This window comes from Aricia agestis, chromosome 13, assembly GCF_905147365.1.
Source record: "Aricia agestis chromosome 13, ilAriAges1.1, whole genome shotgun sequence".
Lineage (NCBI taxonomy): Eukaryota > Metazoa > Arthropoda > Insecta > Lepidoptera > Lycaenidae > Aricia > Aricia agestis.
This window is the reverse complement of record NC_056418.1, coordinates 13,596,363-13,610,104: the sequence shown is the minus strand read 5'-3', so window position 1 is coordinate 13,610,104 and position 13,742 is coordinate 13,596,363. Positions and strand designations below refer to the sequence as shown.

The 13,742-nt window shown below is 40.0% G+C and overlaps 2 protein-coding genes across 3 annotated transcripts; one reads left to right on the top strand and one right to left on the bottom strand.

Annotated features, from left to right (window-relative positions):
• Window positions 1-447: 447 nt before the first annotated feature.
• Window positions 448-10,903, top strand: LOC121733389 (BUB3-interacting and GLEBS motif-containing protein ZNF207). Of its 2 annotated transcripts, none has more exons than XM_042123621.1 (9): window positions 448-656; window positions 786-912; window positions 1,117-1,243; window positions 1,410-1,477; window positions 3,300-3,427; window positions 3,780-3,866; window positions 4,331-4,595; window positions 6,387-6,651; window positions 10,474-10,903. In XM_042123621.1, exons 1-9 carry the CDS (start codon window positions 616-618, stop codon window positions 10,569-10,571), a joined length of 1,206 nt encoding a protein of 401 aa, XP_041979555.1. In that variant the 5' UTR covers window positions 448-615; the 3' UTR covers window positions 10,572-10,903. The 2 variants fall into 2 exon arrangements, with proteins under 2 accessions (XP_041979555.1, XP_041979554.1); XM_042123620.1 differs by having other exon boundaries at window positions 449-656; window positions 4,328-4,595.
• A 455-nt stretch (window positions 10,904-11,358) lies between these two features.
• LOC121733390 lies at window positions 11,359-13,733 on the bottom strand. Its single transcript, XM_042123622.1, has one exon. The coding sequence runs from the start codon at window positions 13,649-13,651 to the stop codon at window positions 12,728-12,730; it is 924 nt and encodes a 307-aa protein (XP_041979556.1). The 5' UTR covers window positions 13,652-13,733; the 3' UTR covers window positions 11,359-12,727.
• Window positions 13,734-13,742: the final 9 nt, after the last annotated feature.

The following is a 13,742-nucleotide window of genomic DNA, read 5'->3' as shown; positions in this document are numbered from 1 at the left end:
TTAAATATTTGCAAATCCTGAAAAGACCAGCCTCAAGTTAGGCCCTCAACAATAAACACAGAGGATTCAGGAGTTAGGGACTCCGAAGAAGTCCGAAGTTAAGAATCGGGAAACAACATGCCAAATCTGATGATCTTCAAGCCTTTTGTATTTTTTCAAATGTTTGAGCCTATTGTAATTTTTTTAATTGTAAGGCTGTACAACTACTTGTTATTGTCGACTTACAACAAAAACTTAAAAAATATAAGTGCTCTGTGATTGGCGAGCGTTCTTTATGTAGTTATAAGTCACTAATCAGAATACAGCGAGAAAAAGAATCAATTTTTTTATTGGTCAATGGAGCAAGGTTGCCCGCTCAAAAATTGTTAAAGCGCACATTGCAGACTACAGTTTATATACTAGTAATCTGTGCTGCAGTTGGTGATTGGTGAATGGTGCAGTTCGTTTTGGAATTTGGTCCGCCATCTTAGATTCGTCAATCGTCGTAAAACGCTTTGTGTGATTAATTTTTGATTTAGAAATTTAAGTTAATCCTATTTATTTTAGAAGCTGTGATATTATTTGTGTAAGCGTATTTATTGTAAACTTTAAAAGTCTTCTAAGTATATACACAAGATGGGCCGTAAAAAGAAGAAGGCATCGAAGCCATGGTGCTGGTATCCTTTTCACTAAACGAATAATCGGATTATCATAATATTCCGACCTTCCTATTTATTAATTGACCTACTTAATGAATAATTCATATTTGCCTTTCTTAAACAATATTTTCCTTAGCACAGATTCAGGTATTGTAATAGGGAATTTGACGATGAAAAGATTCTGATACAACATCAAAAAGCAAAGCATTTCAAATGTCATATATGCCACAAGAAATTGTACACAGGCCCTGGACTCTCGATACACTGCATGCAGGTATGTTGATATTTCAATTTGGCAGCTCTCTCTGCCCGCCTACGTTGCCCGATCTCCCATCGAGTATATTTTTTGACCAGTCCGCGTTAGGTTAGTGATATTTGGCAGCACTCGCGCCAAATTATGCAAATATAGCACATCCGTCTATAATTAGATTAATGTTTATACTCCACTGACCACTTAATATGTGTTCACCAATTTTAGGTTCACAAAGAGGCCATAGATAAGGTTCCAAATTCTTTACCAAATAGGTCGAACATAGAAATAGAAATCTATGGTATGGAAGGTATTCCTCCTGAGGATTTGAAGGAGCATGAAAAGCAAAAGACAGGTATACACAATTTTGTTATCCCACTATCGGCTGTTTTGGAAAAAATGTATGTACATTTTTATATTTCTGCTTGGGAATTGGTAGCACTAGTGTTAAGTCAATGTTTAGTACTAGTTACTTAAACGGTTACGAGTAGTGCAGATTTTATGATAGTTTGTCTATTTAGGTGGAGGAAAAGTTTCAGACAGCGATGATGATGAACCATCTGCAAAGAAAAAAGCCACACCAGCACTGGTAAGATATCTATAATTCTTTTACTTTTCTAATTTTAATAATAAATGTATTTATGATCAGGCAAATTATATAGAACTTGATATTGTTGGATTTGCATTGTAAAATCACAACAGAATACAAAAAATATTTATGATACTTGAGATACTTTAGTGCTTACAACATTTTATACACTATTTGAGGCATAGCTGTGCATATTTATAAACAAATATTTTAAACAGAACCTGTAATAAATGTGTTATAAATATATATTTAAGTATACATACTTTGCATTTACAAATGCAAACAATGAAAAGAAAACAATTTGTTAAATCTAGGAATGTATTTGTTTTTAGTTTTCATTATTTCAGCGAGCACATATTTTGTATTTCAGGACTTCGCTCTGGAAGTATATCTCCCAGCGTGAATAGTTCTGACTGTTACGTCTCCTTTTATGGAATAATCTAGACAAGGCGAGATTTAATTTTGTATATTTGTAAATAACAAATTTCAAAGATCCTATTCTTATACGTTAAGTTTAGTTTGTATGGGTGTGGCTATTGGTGTTGTTTGAAACATTAACCAACGACAATGCAAGTTATTTTTTTTATTGTTGATGTACACCAAATGCTTGTATTGTTTTTGTTTATAGTGTTTACTTAACTTCACTGAATTGCCATGACCCAAATTTAAATTTAAAAATTTCTTTAACTTTGATTTCATTTTTTATAATAAAAATTCAAAATAATGTATGTTTAAAAAATCCTTTATTGAAGTAAATTATTCTATTAGTGACATCATATTATACTATCTTAAAATTGAAATAACAAATAAGAATAATACCTAAGTGTAAGAATAATTATCAGCTAAAAAGTTATATTATACTCTAGCTATCCGAACAAGGCATGGGTACCATATTTCATACGGCTTGATAATATGTACTTAAGCGCATGTATACCACTGAATCTATATCAAGAACATGCTATACAATGAGCATGTGCTAGAGAACATGGGTTATTTATTGCTATTGCTGAAAAATCTTATTAACATATGGCTATTGCATGGAAGAAGGTAAACTGTACCCAACAACTGTCATGATTAGTCTTCAATTTCATCTGTTTTGACTAAGGGATTGATTACTTAACTTTCATGATTATAAACTTTGTTATTTATAGTCATATTAAAAAAAAACAATTAAAAAGAAGAAATGTCATAATTTTGACATTGATGATTCTTTTTTGTGTGTTTAAAAATCTCAAACGTCACAACTACGACCTTGAAAGTTTATATTCATGAATGTTAGCGAAACAAGTTGATTCCCAATTCTCATAGGTTTTTGACAAAATCCCGTTTTTGTCTTTAGTCGACAACACTGCGTTTAGGGTTGCCAGGTCGCTTAACAAAGCAGCCAGCTTGGCCGGACATTTGTACAAAAAAGTCCTGCTATCGAGTACTTAGAATCTGAACTCTTAGTGTAGGAGTATGTTCGTAATTTTCTGTTATATTAAAACAATTTTATATTTTATTAGGTGTAAAACCTTCTAAAAATAGTAGATTTTCATATGAAATTATTGATTCAAAGATCTACAAAAGCCGGACTCCTCATAATTTTGGCCGGACAAGCAATTGAAAAGCCTGATTGTGTCCGGCTTTTTTATCCGGATGCTCGGCAACTCTATCTGCGTTCAACTTTAAAACTTAATTATGTCATAAATATGAGAATTTGGGCTTCAGGAAGACACGTGTGTCAGAAACTATAAGAGTATTGTAAAAATGTAGTAACTAGGATTTGATCTATTATTTAACCTTTTGTTACTAATTGTTACTTCAACATCTCTTCTTTCAGTTGGGAGCTGGTCCGTCGAATGTCACACCGGGGATCTTACCCACACCCATGGGCCCGGTACCACCTGGGATGTACCCCGGACACATGCAGATGAATCCTATGATGCAGCACTTTATGCAAGCACCTAGGTATTAATTATTTTTATTATTAGTTTGTTATTTTTGTTTTTGAAAGTTGGTACTAATAAAATTTTTCATTGAGGACTAAAATGGTAAAATTGAGTGTCAGCCAATAAGTTGCACCTAGTGTTGACCAAGCAGAATATTTTAGAATAGAAGTCGATAAGAAATTTTGATTTACTCTGATGTCCAGTCTGTCCACATATTTCAAACCATTTTCCCGAAAAGGCCGAGGAAAAGAGATAGAGCGATATGCAACATAACCCATTACCATTTAACATACGAGACATAAGATCGGTCAGCTTGATTTTAGTCAAAATGATGGGAATATTAAGTTTGTATACAATTTTTTTTGTCTTAGAATGATGATGCCGGGTATGCGACCGTTGTTCCCAGCAGTGAGTGTACCAACCTCCACACCAAGTAAACCAACCTTCCCAGCATACAGGTAACTTGCTTTTGTTTGAAACCCGTTACTAGGTTAACAACCAGTTACTGAATGATACCCATGAGATATGGCTGTGTCAATAATATCTATGGACGCTTCACACCACGTCAGTCTGACTCCGTGCTAAGTACCTGAAGAACTTGTGTTACGGGTACCAGACAACGGAAATATATTTAATATTTTTATACTATACATATATGTTTAAGATTTTTATTATATAATATACATCCAGACCCGGGAACATTGAAAACTTTTTGTTCCGTCGGCGGGATTTGAACCCGCGACCCCCGGCTTGAGCTGCCACACACTCAACCAATTGAGCCACAGAGGTCGTCAATATTATTATGTTTCGTGTTGGCCTGTAATATTAAAAACTATGACACAGTGAGTAGCTGAAGTATGCATTTTTATTTTATATTGTAAAAATAAGATCTTTTAACTTGGTTGTTGTCCATTCCTAGTAGTAATGCCACAATAAGTGCACCACCAACCACATCAACGGCATCTGGGTCGGAGACAAAAGAGAACGGAGATGTAAAGCCTCCAGCGCTGAACGCCTGTCCGCTAGTGACTGCCACGGGCGCCGGCTCCAAGATCATCCATCCTCCAGAAGATGTGTCGTTAGAGGAGATCAGGGCGAGAAACTCCAAGTATCGGCCCAAACCGAAGCCGGACCAACCAGCACAAACCCCCACACCTACCATGATCACACCTAGTAGTCAGGCTGAGGTAATGTTGTCTAATTTATTAAGTTCTTTTTAACCGACTTCAGAAAATGGGAGGGTTATTTTTATCACTACATATTTTATATAAAACAAAGTACCTTTTTTCCTCATGTCCCTTTATTCCCTTTAATCTTTAAAACAACACAACGGATTTTGATGCGGTTTTCTATAATAGACAGAGTGATTCAAGAGGAAGGTTTATAAGTTTAAAATATTTCTCCATTATAATTTTATTAAAATTTAGTGGAGAAATATTTTATTTTTGGGGTTTCTCATGTGATGTCGTAAATAATTACATTTGGTGCTGCTTACATTACAAACGCAGGCTGAACCCTACGAGATTTATCAAAATAATGTAGGTACCAAGTATTGTACACTATGAAAAGGTCTACAGAAAACTTCGTGGTGGTACATGTCTATCTCTTATACCGCGGCAGCATATGCGTAGTGCTTCGCGCTAAAACCGATACCATTGGACGGTCTGCGTGTATCGTCTCATAGCACGAAGCCTCGGACGATAGACGCAGGTTCGGCCGGGCCGTTATGGATATCCCACAATAACATCTTTTTGTCATTTACTTTTAACTACAAATAATGGCTAATTTTCGAAGCGATTTTAACCAATACGGCATTAATCCTTATCCAATTAAATACTTTAAATACATTATTGATTTAATATAGAATGATTTTAATGAATATTTTCGAAGATATTACTAATTTAAAAATTGCGGGACGTAACTTTTGCGGCGGTACCCACCAATACGGGCCACGGGTAATGAATAAAAATCAAAACTACCTACTGAATTGATTTTAATCATTTTTTCAGTAAGTGACATAGGCTATATTATATTTTATACCCGTGCGAAGCCGGGGCGGGTCGCTAGTTTATAAATATAGTTAAATCTTTTGGTCTTTAAAAGTAAATAAATGGCATTATTATCAACAGGCTTGGCGGAAGAATTTTTCTTGTATAGGAAAAAACCTCAATCAATTTGTCCCTAAGGGCGTTCGCTGCGTTAAGCGTGCGCCCGGTGCGGCCACCCGCGAGGCGTGCTTGTTTCATTTCATCCCATAGAGCAGCGCTATGTTGAGCGGGTCAGCCGTCGCACGATTACTATGGCGAGCGCACGGCGCAGCAGCCGCGGCGGGCACACGCTCAACGCAGCGAAAGCCCTAACATCTGTCACTGTTTCCATGCTATCGTATCTTCACTCGAGTTATGCTAAGCCTGCTAGTTAGCAGCAAGTCATCATTTTACGTACAAAACGTTCATAACTTTATTTACTGTCGTAATATGGCTCTGAAATTCTAAAACAGCAGAACCAAGCAAGCTTCTATGACAATCGTACGCCCTGAAGTATTTAAGTTTATTACCTACCTAGAGCATCTTGCGGTTTATTGCCATATATATACTATTAGAGAATTTAGATAGATAAATAGGCAGATGGCGGGCCTAGGTAAGTTGGTAGCGTTATGTCAAACCCAGCCACGACAGATCACGATTCACGACTGAGCCAGTCCACACGGCGCGTTGCGTCGACGCAGTACTGCCGTTTGACGCATAGCCGGCCACACGGGCGCTGCGTCATCGCAGCGTTATTACGATGCAGTCTTAACGTCAACACCCCCTCCCGCTTCGTCTCGGGGGCTGCTGTCCGTCATGTATGCGTTGCGCGCTACTGTCACAACGCAGCGCGCCGTGTGAACACCTTGGTTATTTGTATGTAAAACAACGAAACTATTTCTTCGATGGTAGGTACCTTTAAATTCACAAGCATATACCGTCACGTTCCAGGTGGCCGCACACATGTCAGCCGCGGCGCAGATGTCCGCAGCGGCTTTAGGACGGCAGGCGGCGTTACGGCGCGCTCTACCCGGCATGGTGGGAGTGTTACCCCAAGTCCGGGTGCCCGTGCCCGTCTCGCTGCCGGTCATGCTGCCGGTGCATCCGCAGCACATGCACATGCAGCAGATGCAGATGCAGCAGCAGATGCAGCAACAGATGCAGCAACAGATGCAGCAGCAGATGCAGTTCAACCTCATGCGCCCGCTCCAGCCCGGTCAGTACCACGGTTACACGCACACGTGAATTAAAAATTCACACATACTTAAAAATACACGCACACACATACAGAGGCTATTCTTGTTGCTAAAACTTGACAATATGGATCCATTTATGCTATTTTTAGTAATACAAGAATATGTTAGATTTGATGCATGACATGCATAACATGGGATGGATGGATGATATTTGCTTTACAATCTTCTTAGTTGTATTATGCCACTACCATTTGTCCAATAGGCTATACGCCTATACCACAGAATATAGATTAGTAGCACAATCAGAATTCCCACTCGCGAAACCCGTTTAAATAAATAACGACTCATCCTACGATTCTATAAAGTTCAAATTCCGACCGCGCAGTGCAGGTGCCTACAATTATATACATCTACATGTGCGCTCTCTTTCTATCGCGTAAGAGGTACCCTTTCTGACGAAATTAAGATTGTCACCTTTTAGAAAATAAAATAATCTTTTAATTACTATAGCTACTTAATAGCAAACTTTTTTATAGTAATAACAAAATTTTAGTAACCCAACCTATATAATTATATCCCCTTGAGTGTCAACTGTCACAATTTGCATTTCCCTACCCGATAAACCAGCTCCCGGTATACGTGACAGACCAACGTTGACATGTCAGTTTTTTCTTTAGAGTTTCATACTAATTAGATTTTTCCAGATTCTAATTGGATTGGATCAGTTTAATAACGATTCTGTCACAGCGGTTAAATCAGTGCGTATCCATCACCGCTCGCTTGTGAGTCCCTAGTGATCTGCCCCCCTAGAGGGGTACTTACGGCCGTTCCCAATATTTGATCTATCTCTGGTTTTGCCCTACTAGAGATAGGAATAGCTCACAATTGACATAAAATATATGTCTCTAATGTCTAATCTGAGCTATTCCTATCTCTAGTAGGGCAAAACCAGAGATAGATCAAATATTGGGAACGGCCGTTACAGTTCGATACGTAGGTATTGAACTGTGTGTCAAGTCAAATACTGTGTGTCAAGTATAGCCAGGCCTGTCACACGCGCGAGTGGGCGATGGCTATACTTGAGTCATACTGTTGTCAAGTTTTAACAATGAGAAGTGAGCTTCATATTCACGCATACACAACAATATTCCAATCCATGTTATGTCTATGTTTGGGTGAGTAAGTGGCAGTCAGATTTGATAGTACTTACTCAATGGACATAACTTTGGCCAAACCTTTTTTATTATTATATTAAATTATACTTGTGACAGTCTTCCTGAGACAGTTGCTTGTCATGACCAATTAATTGAACTGACTTACAAATATCCAAAACACTGTTCCATAGAAAGTATTTTTAAGTTTGCCAGAAGTTTACATGAGGCCTGATTTTTTTATACTGCAGCTTATTTTGTTAGGTCATAAGTTTTTTACTAGAGTTTTGTTTATTAGGACATACATTTTTGATTTTTTTACTGGAATATATTTTTAGGATATAAAATTTTTGCGACAGTGTCTATTTTGAATAGGGTTTTTTAGTTTAGTGAAGTTTAGGTGTGACTTTTTATTTATTAGTCAAAAGATCGGATTGCGACTAACTCTCTTTTATAATTTAAATTATACATTTTTGTTTAAAAGAAGTATTTTCTGATTGCTTACCACATATAATATTTTTATACTTACCGTATTGATCAATATATTATATATTTTTTATCAATTGTAATAATATAAGAACTGTTAACATTTTCATTCACACATCATTTCATCACTAGGCGTATAAGATACATATTATATTTCGATAAAGTTCTTAGAGGCCTACATGGGTAACTTTTCTAATATAGTACATATCAACTTATGTAAGTTAAGTCGTTATTGTAAACAGATTTGTAAGCTTTATTCTTAAAAATATTTTCTATACTCAAAATCTTATTAAGACAAGCGTAAAAAAGAATATGGTCGGAATATTTGTTACAAAATCTTGTCTACTACGATTTGTAAAAGAAATGTAGCACACGTTTATCTCGATCGCGCTTTTCTCCACAACAGTGCGTGCTGTTTTACCCATTCTCAATGCTAGTTTGTCATCTTACTACAAGATGGCGCTTATCAATGCGGGTGGGTAAAACAGTCTCACGACACAAAAACGCGTTCGAGGTACAATCAATAATAGGAAGATGTTTGACCACCCTTTAATTAATAACTTTTGTTACTTATTAAGCTGTTTCATATTTTCAAATTGTTAGCTATTAATATTAAATTATATAGGAGTTTGTATTCGCCAAAAGACATTTTATACTATGTATAGAAAGACTGTTTATGCCATTCCGATTTTCGAGTACTTGTTTTAGACGAATTTGTAAAATACAACTTGAACATTGCATTTACACTGGAGTTACTTAGGTTTTAAGTTTGATTAGTCAGTAGTAGCTGTAGCGCGGAACACACTCAGTATTGTTACACATACACCGACGTGGAAAATGGAGTGACTCGTGCATCTAGATTTTCAATAAAATGTGATAAGCCATTGTGTAATTTTGTTTTCTGTTTTCCACGACAGCTCCGACTAAATTTTGAAGCTCGTTGTCGTTAAACTTCTATAAAATGGAGCGTTGAGCGCGGAGGGGACCGCTTAGTTCGCTAGTCGAAACTCGCGCTACAGTCGGCGGTCAGGCCGGGGGTGCTCGCATACGAGACGGGTCCGACCGCAGCTAAACGTTAACGCTTCTATAACCCCGCCCAACCCCCCCTAACACCCTTCCAACACCAGGCCACGCCCCCGGGCCCCGCCCCCGGCGAGTAGACCGTACCCGCACGACCGGAGCCCCGGATCGCAAGCGGTAACTTTATTATTCGTTCCTGGATTTGCTTCATGTAGTAGCTCCACTCTCGATTCTCTGGTAGCGTCACACGATGTGACGGTTCGGTACACGGGTGGGTACTAATATTATTTACGAGTAGTTTGTCGCTTACGATGTGCATGATCGAGTAGCGGGCGACCGGGCGACCCGAGCATGACAGACGACCGTCGCAGAGTATTCGAGTGTGATTTTTTTCATGTGAACTATTTATCCTACCTACCTGTGCTCCTTCGCTTCTCGCACCGGTCACGCGCCAGGCGCGATCGACACAGGCGATTGTTACGTGCATACGTTCAGTCACACACCACGTGTGTTGGACCGGCCGACCGCGCCGCCGCCGCCCGCGCGCCGATACTACACGCTCACATTCTAACACTGGTTGCGGAATACATTGCGAGCGAACATCGCTATTTGAACGTCCCGAGTCGAGTGTAGGAGCTGAGTGTTAGTTTATGCTGCTTCTTACCGCCATACTTTTGTTTACACCACAGACATGGATCAAGATATATACCGCATGTCCCTCCATTTGTATGAAAACGAGCGTGCCACTTTTTTCCTACCTACTGTGACCGTACCGATGGTAAGAAACGTGTCCAGTATCTAGGCCAACGTTTCTATTCGAATTTCTGCAGCTCTATACGGCACAATTAGGCATTTTTCAATCCGATTGACGTCCGACTCCGATAACGGTGGAGCGCAGACTAAAGAACAGACTTTTGAAAGACGAGCATTGCTCGTCGTTTGGGAACGCGATATGGCACGCGAAGTACGTACACATGCGATATCTATCTTGATCTATGTCTGTGGTTTACATAATCACGGTGAGAAGTGACAGGAAACCTACTGATTCAAGTGCGCAGCGCAATACCGATGTTCGCTCCCACACACTCGACACAGTATCGGCTAGGGGCGGGCGGCGCGGCGCGGGGGGGTCCCCTGTCGCCGAGCGCGCTGTCGCGGCCGCGGCTGACCCAAGCGTGTGTGCAGGGATGCTGCTGCCGGGCGGGATGGGCGGCGTGATGCCGATGAGCATGTTCCCCGGCGGCGTGCCCGGCCTGCCCATGATGCAGCCGCGCTACCGATAGCCGGCGCGGGCGGAGCGGTGCGGTGTCGACGCGGCGCAGGTAAGGCGGCGGCGGCAGGTGCGTGCGGGACAGGTGACTCCGGTCGCCCGGAGGGCTGGGCCGGCAGTTCCCTGCCCGCCCGAGCGCGCAGGCGACGCCCGTCACAACGCTGTTGTTGGATTGGCGGCCCCCTGTCCCTTTTACTTATTCGACGCGGACTCCCGAAGTGTGTAACTCGATGTTAAATTTTTGCCTTAACTTTTTTTCCGTAAGCGTTTCCACAGTTGTGACGTTCGCCTATTCTTTGTAGAGTTTTGACAGTTTTATGGATAATAAACGCTCTCGATATTGAATGTTCCGCTTTTTATTTATGACGTGTCGAGCTCGCCGAGCAGTGTTCCGACGGCACACCTATGAAATCGCTATATTTCCCGCGCAGGTAAGATGTCCTCTCGTCACTTACACACGCTTATGGGGTCTAATATTAATTTAGAATTTTATTGTAATTAGTAGTAATTAAAGGATTATGTTAAAAATAATGCATTTTTACTAAAACATCCGCCCTACGAGCTAAGAACGTAAAACACGACGTTCTGATTATGTCCAATATGCATCAGTCTAGTTTAGTGTAGAATCGTTTAAAAAATATATACTGAAATATAGCGATTTGTTGTCTTAATAATTTTCTATTATGTACATATAGTGCACCTTAGATACAGTAGTTATTTTCTCGCTATAAATGTAATTCGATGAACAAAATCAATTGGTAAGTTTTTATATTTAAAAAATTAAATAAAACTGCATAATAAGTTTAAGCCATATAATATTGTTTATCATAAACATTCTCACTTGTAGACTGTAACACACTTATACACATCTACTCATTATTAAATATAGTATGTATTACCAAAACCCTACAGTAACAGGTTTATAAAAAATTTACTTGTATAGCGATAAAAACCAACATTAACTGAATCAATTCAATAATCCTATAATAAAAATCACAACAGATAATTTCATAAGTGAACAAGTACTTACTACTAAAATGGCAATTAAATTTAACAAAAAGATAACAGATCTCAATGAACGCGGTGTTAGACTTCAGACTACCCTCGATAATATTGTACTTGTAAATTTTATACTAATACAATTTAAGGCCTATAAAGTTTAATAATCTGGTGTTTTCGCATTAAAGTCTGGATATAATCAGACTTTTTGAATACTTACAAGATAATAATAATAATTAACCTTTCGATGACAATTTTATACTAATAAGTGGGTAGTTTTAAAAGATGTGGTGCTATAGGGGTACAATGGTAAGTTAGAGATTTTAAATTCCGTGCAATTCTGCTCTGATACAAGTAAGTATTAATATACAGTCTATATTAAATGTCTGATCGCAATCAATTAGTTTTATTTACTAGTAACAAAATTAAATGTAGCTAATACGAAGCGGTAATTAGTCGAATATGCAGAGCGAAAAGTAGCACTATAAAGGCACGTCTAGAAATAAGTGTAATAGCAGTTATGGTGAAGGAAGAAATTAAATGAAGTAAGTATTGAATGTGACTTAATCAAAACTCCCAACCACGTTCAGAAAGGCTTATTACAGTAAGTATCGCTCATAACATCTATCATCCATTACTTGGTCTTTCAGCACTAATATTACATTAATATAAAACTACAAAATTTGAGCGCTTCAAAATTTCAAATATAATACTTAGGCTGGTTTTCATCAAGATTTTGACAAGGCTATCACTTACCTATCGATTTACCAGAAATATAATACAAGTTGTCAAAATGTTGATGAAAGAGCTTACAGTCCTACTGTCGACGATACAATTTAACTACCAGACTAAAATGTAAATCTTCGATATGTAACTGTTCGTTCGATTGTGAAAGTAAATAATATCACAACCTCACCAAGTATGAATTTTGACACTAAACTACTCCAACTCGTGGATAACGAAGACTAGTTGTGTTTCTATCAACGGATATACAATTCCCGACTAACCTAACCAGTGCTGGATATGGCACCATAAATCAATGATATAAAATTCTAGTAAAGGAATCACAAAACTCTAATATAATAATTCTGGTTTGGATAAAATCTGTAATGTGGGGTACCTAGGAACATCGTTGCTACTGTTTGTCTAGCGCTGCGAAAGTTTGGCTTACTACGACTTATCTAAGAAGTCTGGGGAAGGAGTTATGTTTCTGAACATGTCTAATGAAGGCGAGAGAGATCTGACGAGGTCGGGGCAGGGCGTGTTGGCCCGCGTCATGCTCTCGAACCGCTCCCTCATGGCCGCCACGTGGCCCGCCATTATGTTCCTATCGCTCTTCTCCTTGTCCGACTCATCGGTCATTTTCTCCATCATATCCGCGTCGGAGAGCAGCGACACTTCGGATGAGGCGGTGTAGTACATCTCGCTGGCGGTCTCGTACGCCACCCCTTCGGTTTTTCTCTCCTCGCTCGTTATGGACTGAGTCTCCGCGAGTTCGCTACTCTGGCCCCTCCTGTGATCACTTTCAGTCGCCACTGGATCCATCGAATGAGCGGTTTCTATCTCTGCAAAATCTTTCGAAGGTTCAGTTTCACCCGGTGCGACTTCTGGAGGACCCGTTTTAATTTCTACGCGACAGGTCGCAAATTCTACGGCCTCCACGGGACTGCTTTTAAATGCTGCGCGACAAGTCGCAAATTCCACTGGACTCTGAGCACTTTTTACTGGGGCATGCTCCTCCGAACTCCCCGTATTCCTGTCCCCGTCGCTCAGCGCGTTGTAGAAAGTATCGTAGGCCGGAGCCGGCTCCGCTCGAGTGACTTCGCCGATGGAGTCGTTCCACACGTCCAGCGACGCCTCTGCGATCGCCGAGTAGTACATCTCGGCCGCGATTTCCGCCGCCAACGACGGTTCGCTCGATGTCTCCTCTGCGTCCGTTACAGTTTGGCACGCTTCAGGTTCCGAAGGCCCTTTAGTTTCCACCTCCTCGGTCTGGTCGTCGTAGTCGTACGAAGTCTTCATAGTCTCGCACAGCTTGTTGATCGCGTCGACGACGTCGCGGAGGTCACTGACGTCGCTGACGTCGGGGGGCATCGGCTCCTCGATGGGCAGCGGGCGAGCGGAGATGGCGTCGGCGGGGCGGAGCAGCGCGCTGGCGGCGGAGAGCAGCGCGTGCGCCGGGTGA

What these genes read in the sequence shown, in the direction of transcription:
- LOC121733390 (XM_042123622.1), bottom strand. Translation starts at nt 13,651, where the DNA reads ATGCCCCCCGACGTCAGCGACGTCAGTGACCTCCGCGACGTCGTCGAC.
- LOC121733389 (XM_042123620.1), top strand. Translation starts at nt 616, where the DNA reads ATGGGCCGTAAAAAGAAGAAGGCATCGAAGCCATGGTGCTG. An exon ending in GCATCGAAGCCATGGTGCTG is followed by an intron (nt 657 to 785) that starts GTATCCTTTTCA and finishes GCACAGATTCAG; the next exon opens with GTATTGTAATAGGGAATTTG. An exon ending in CCAACCTTCCCAGCATACAG is followed by an intron (nt 3,867 to 4,327) that starts GTAACTTGCTTT and finishes GTCCATTCCTAG; the next exon opens with TAGTAATGCCACAATAAGTG.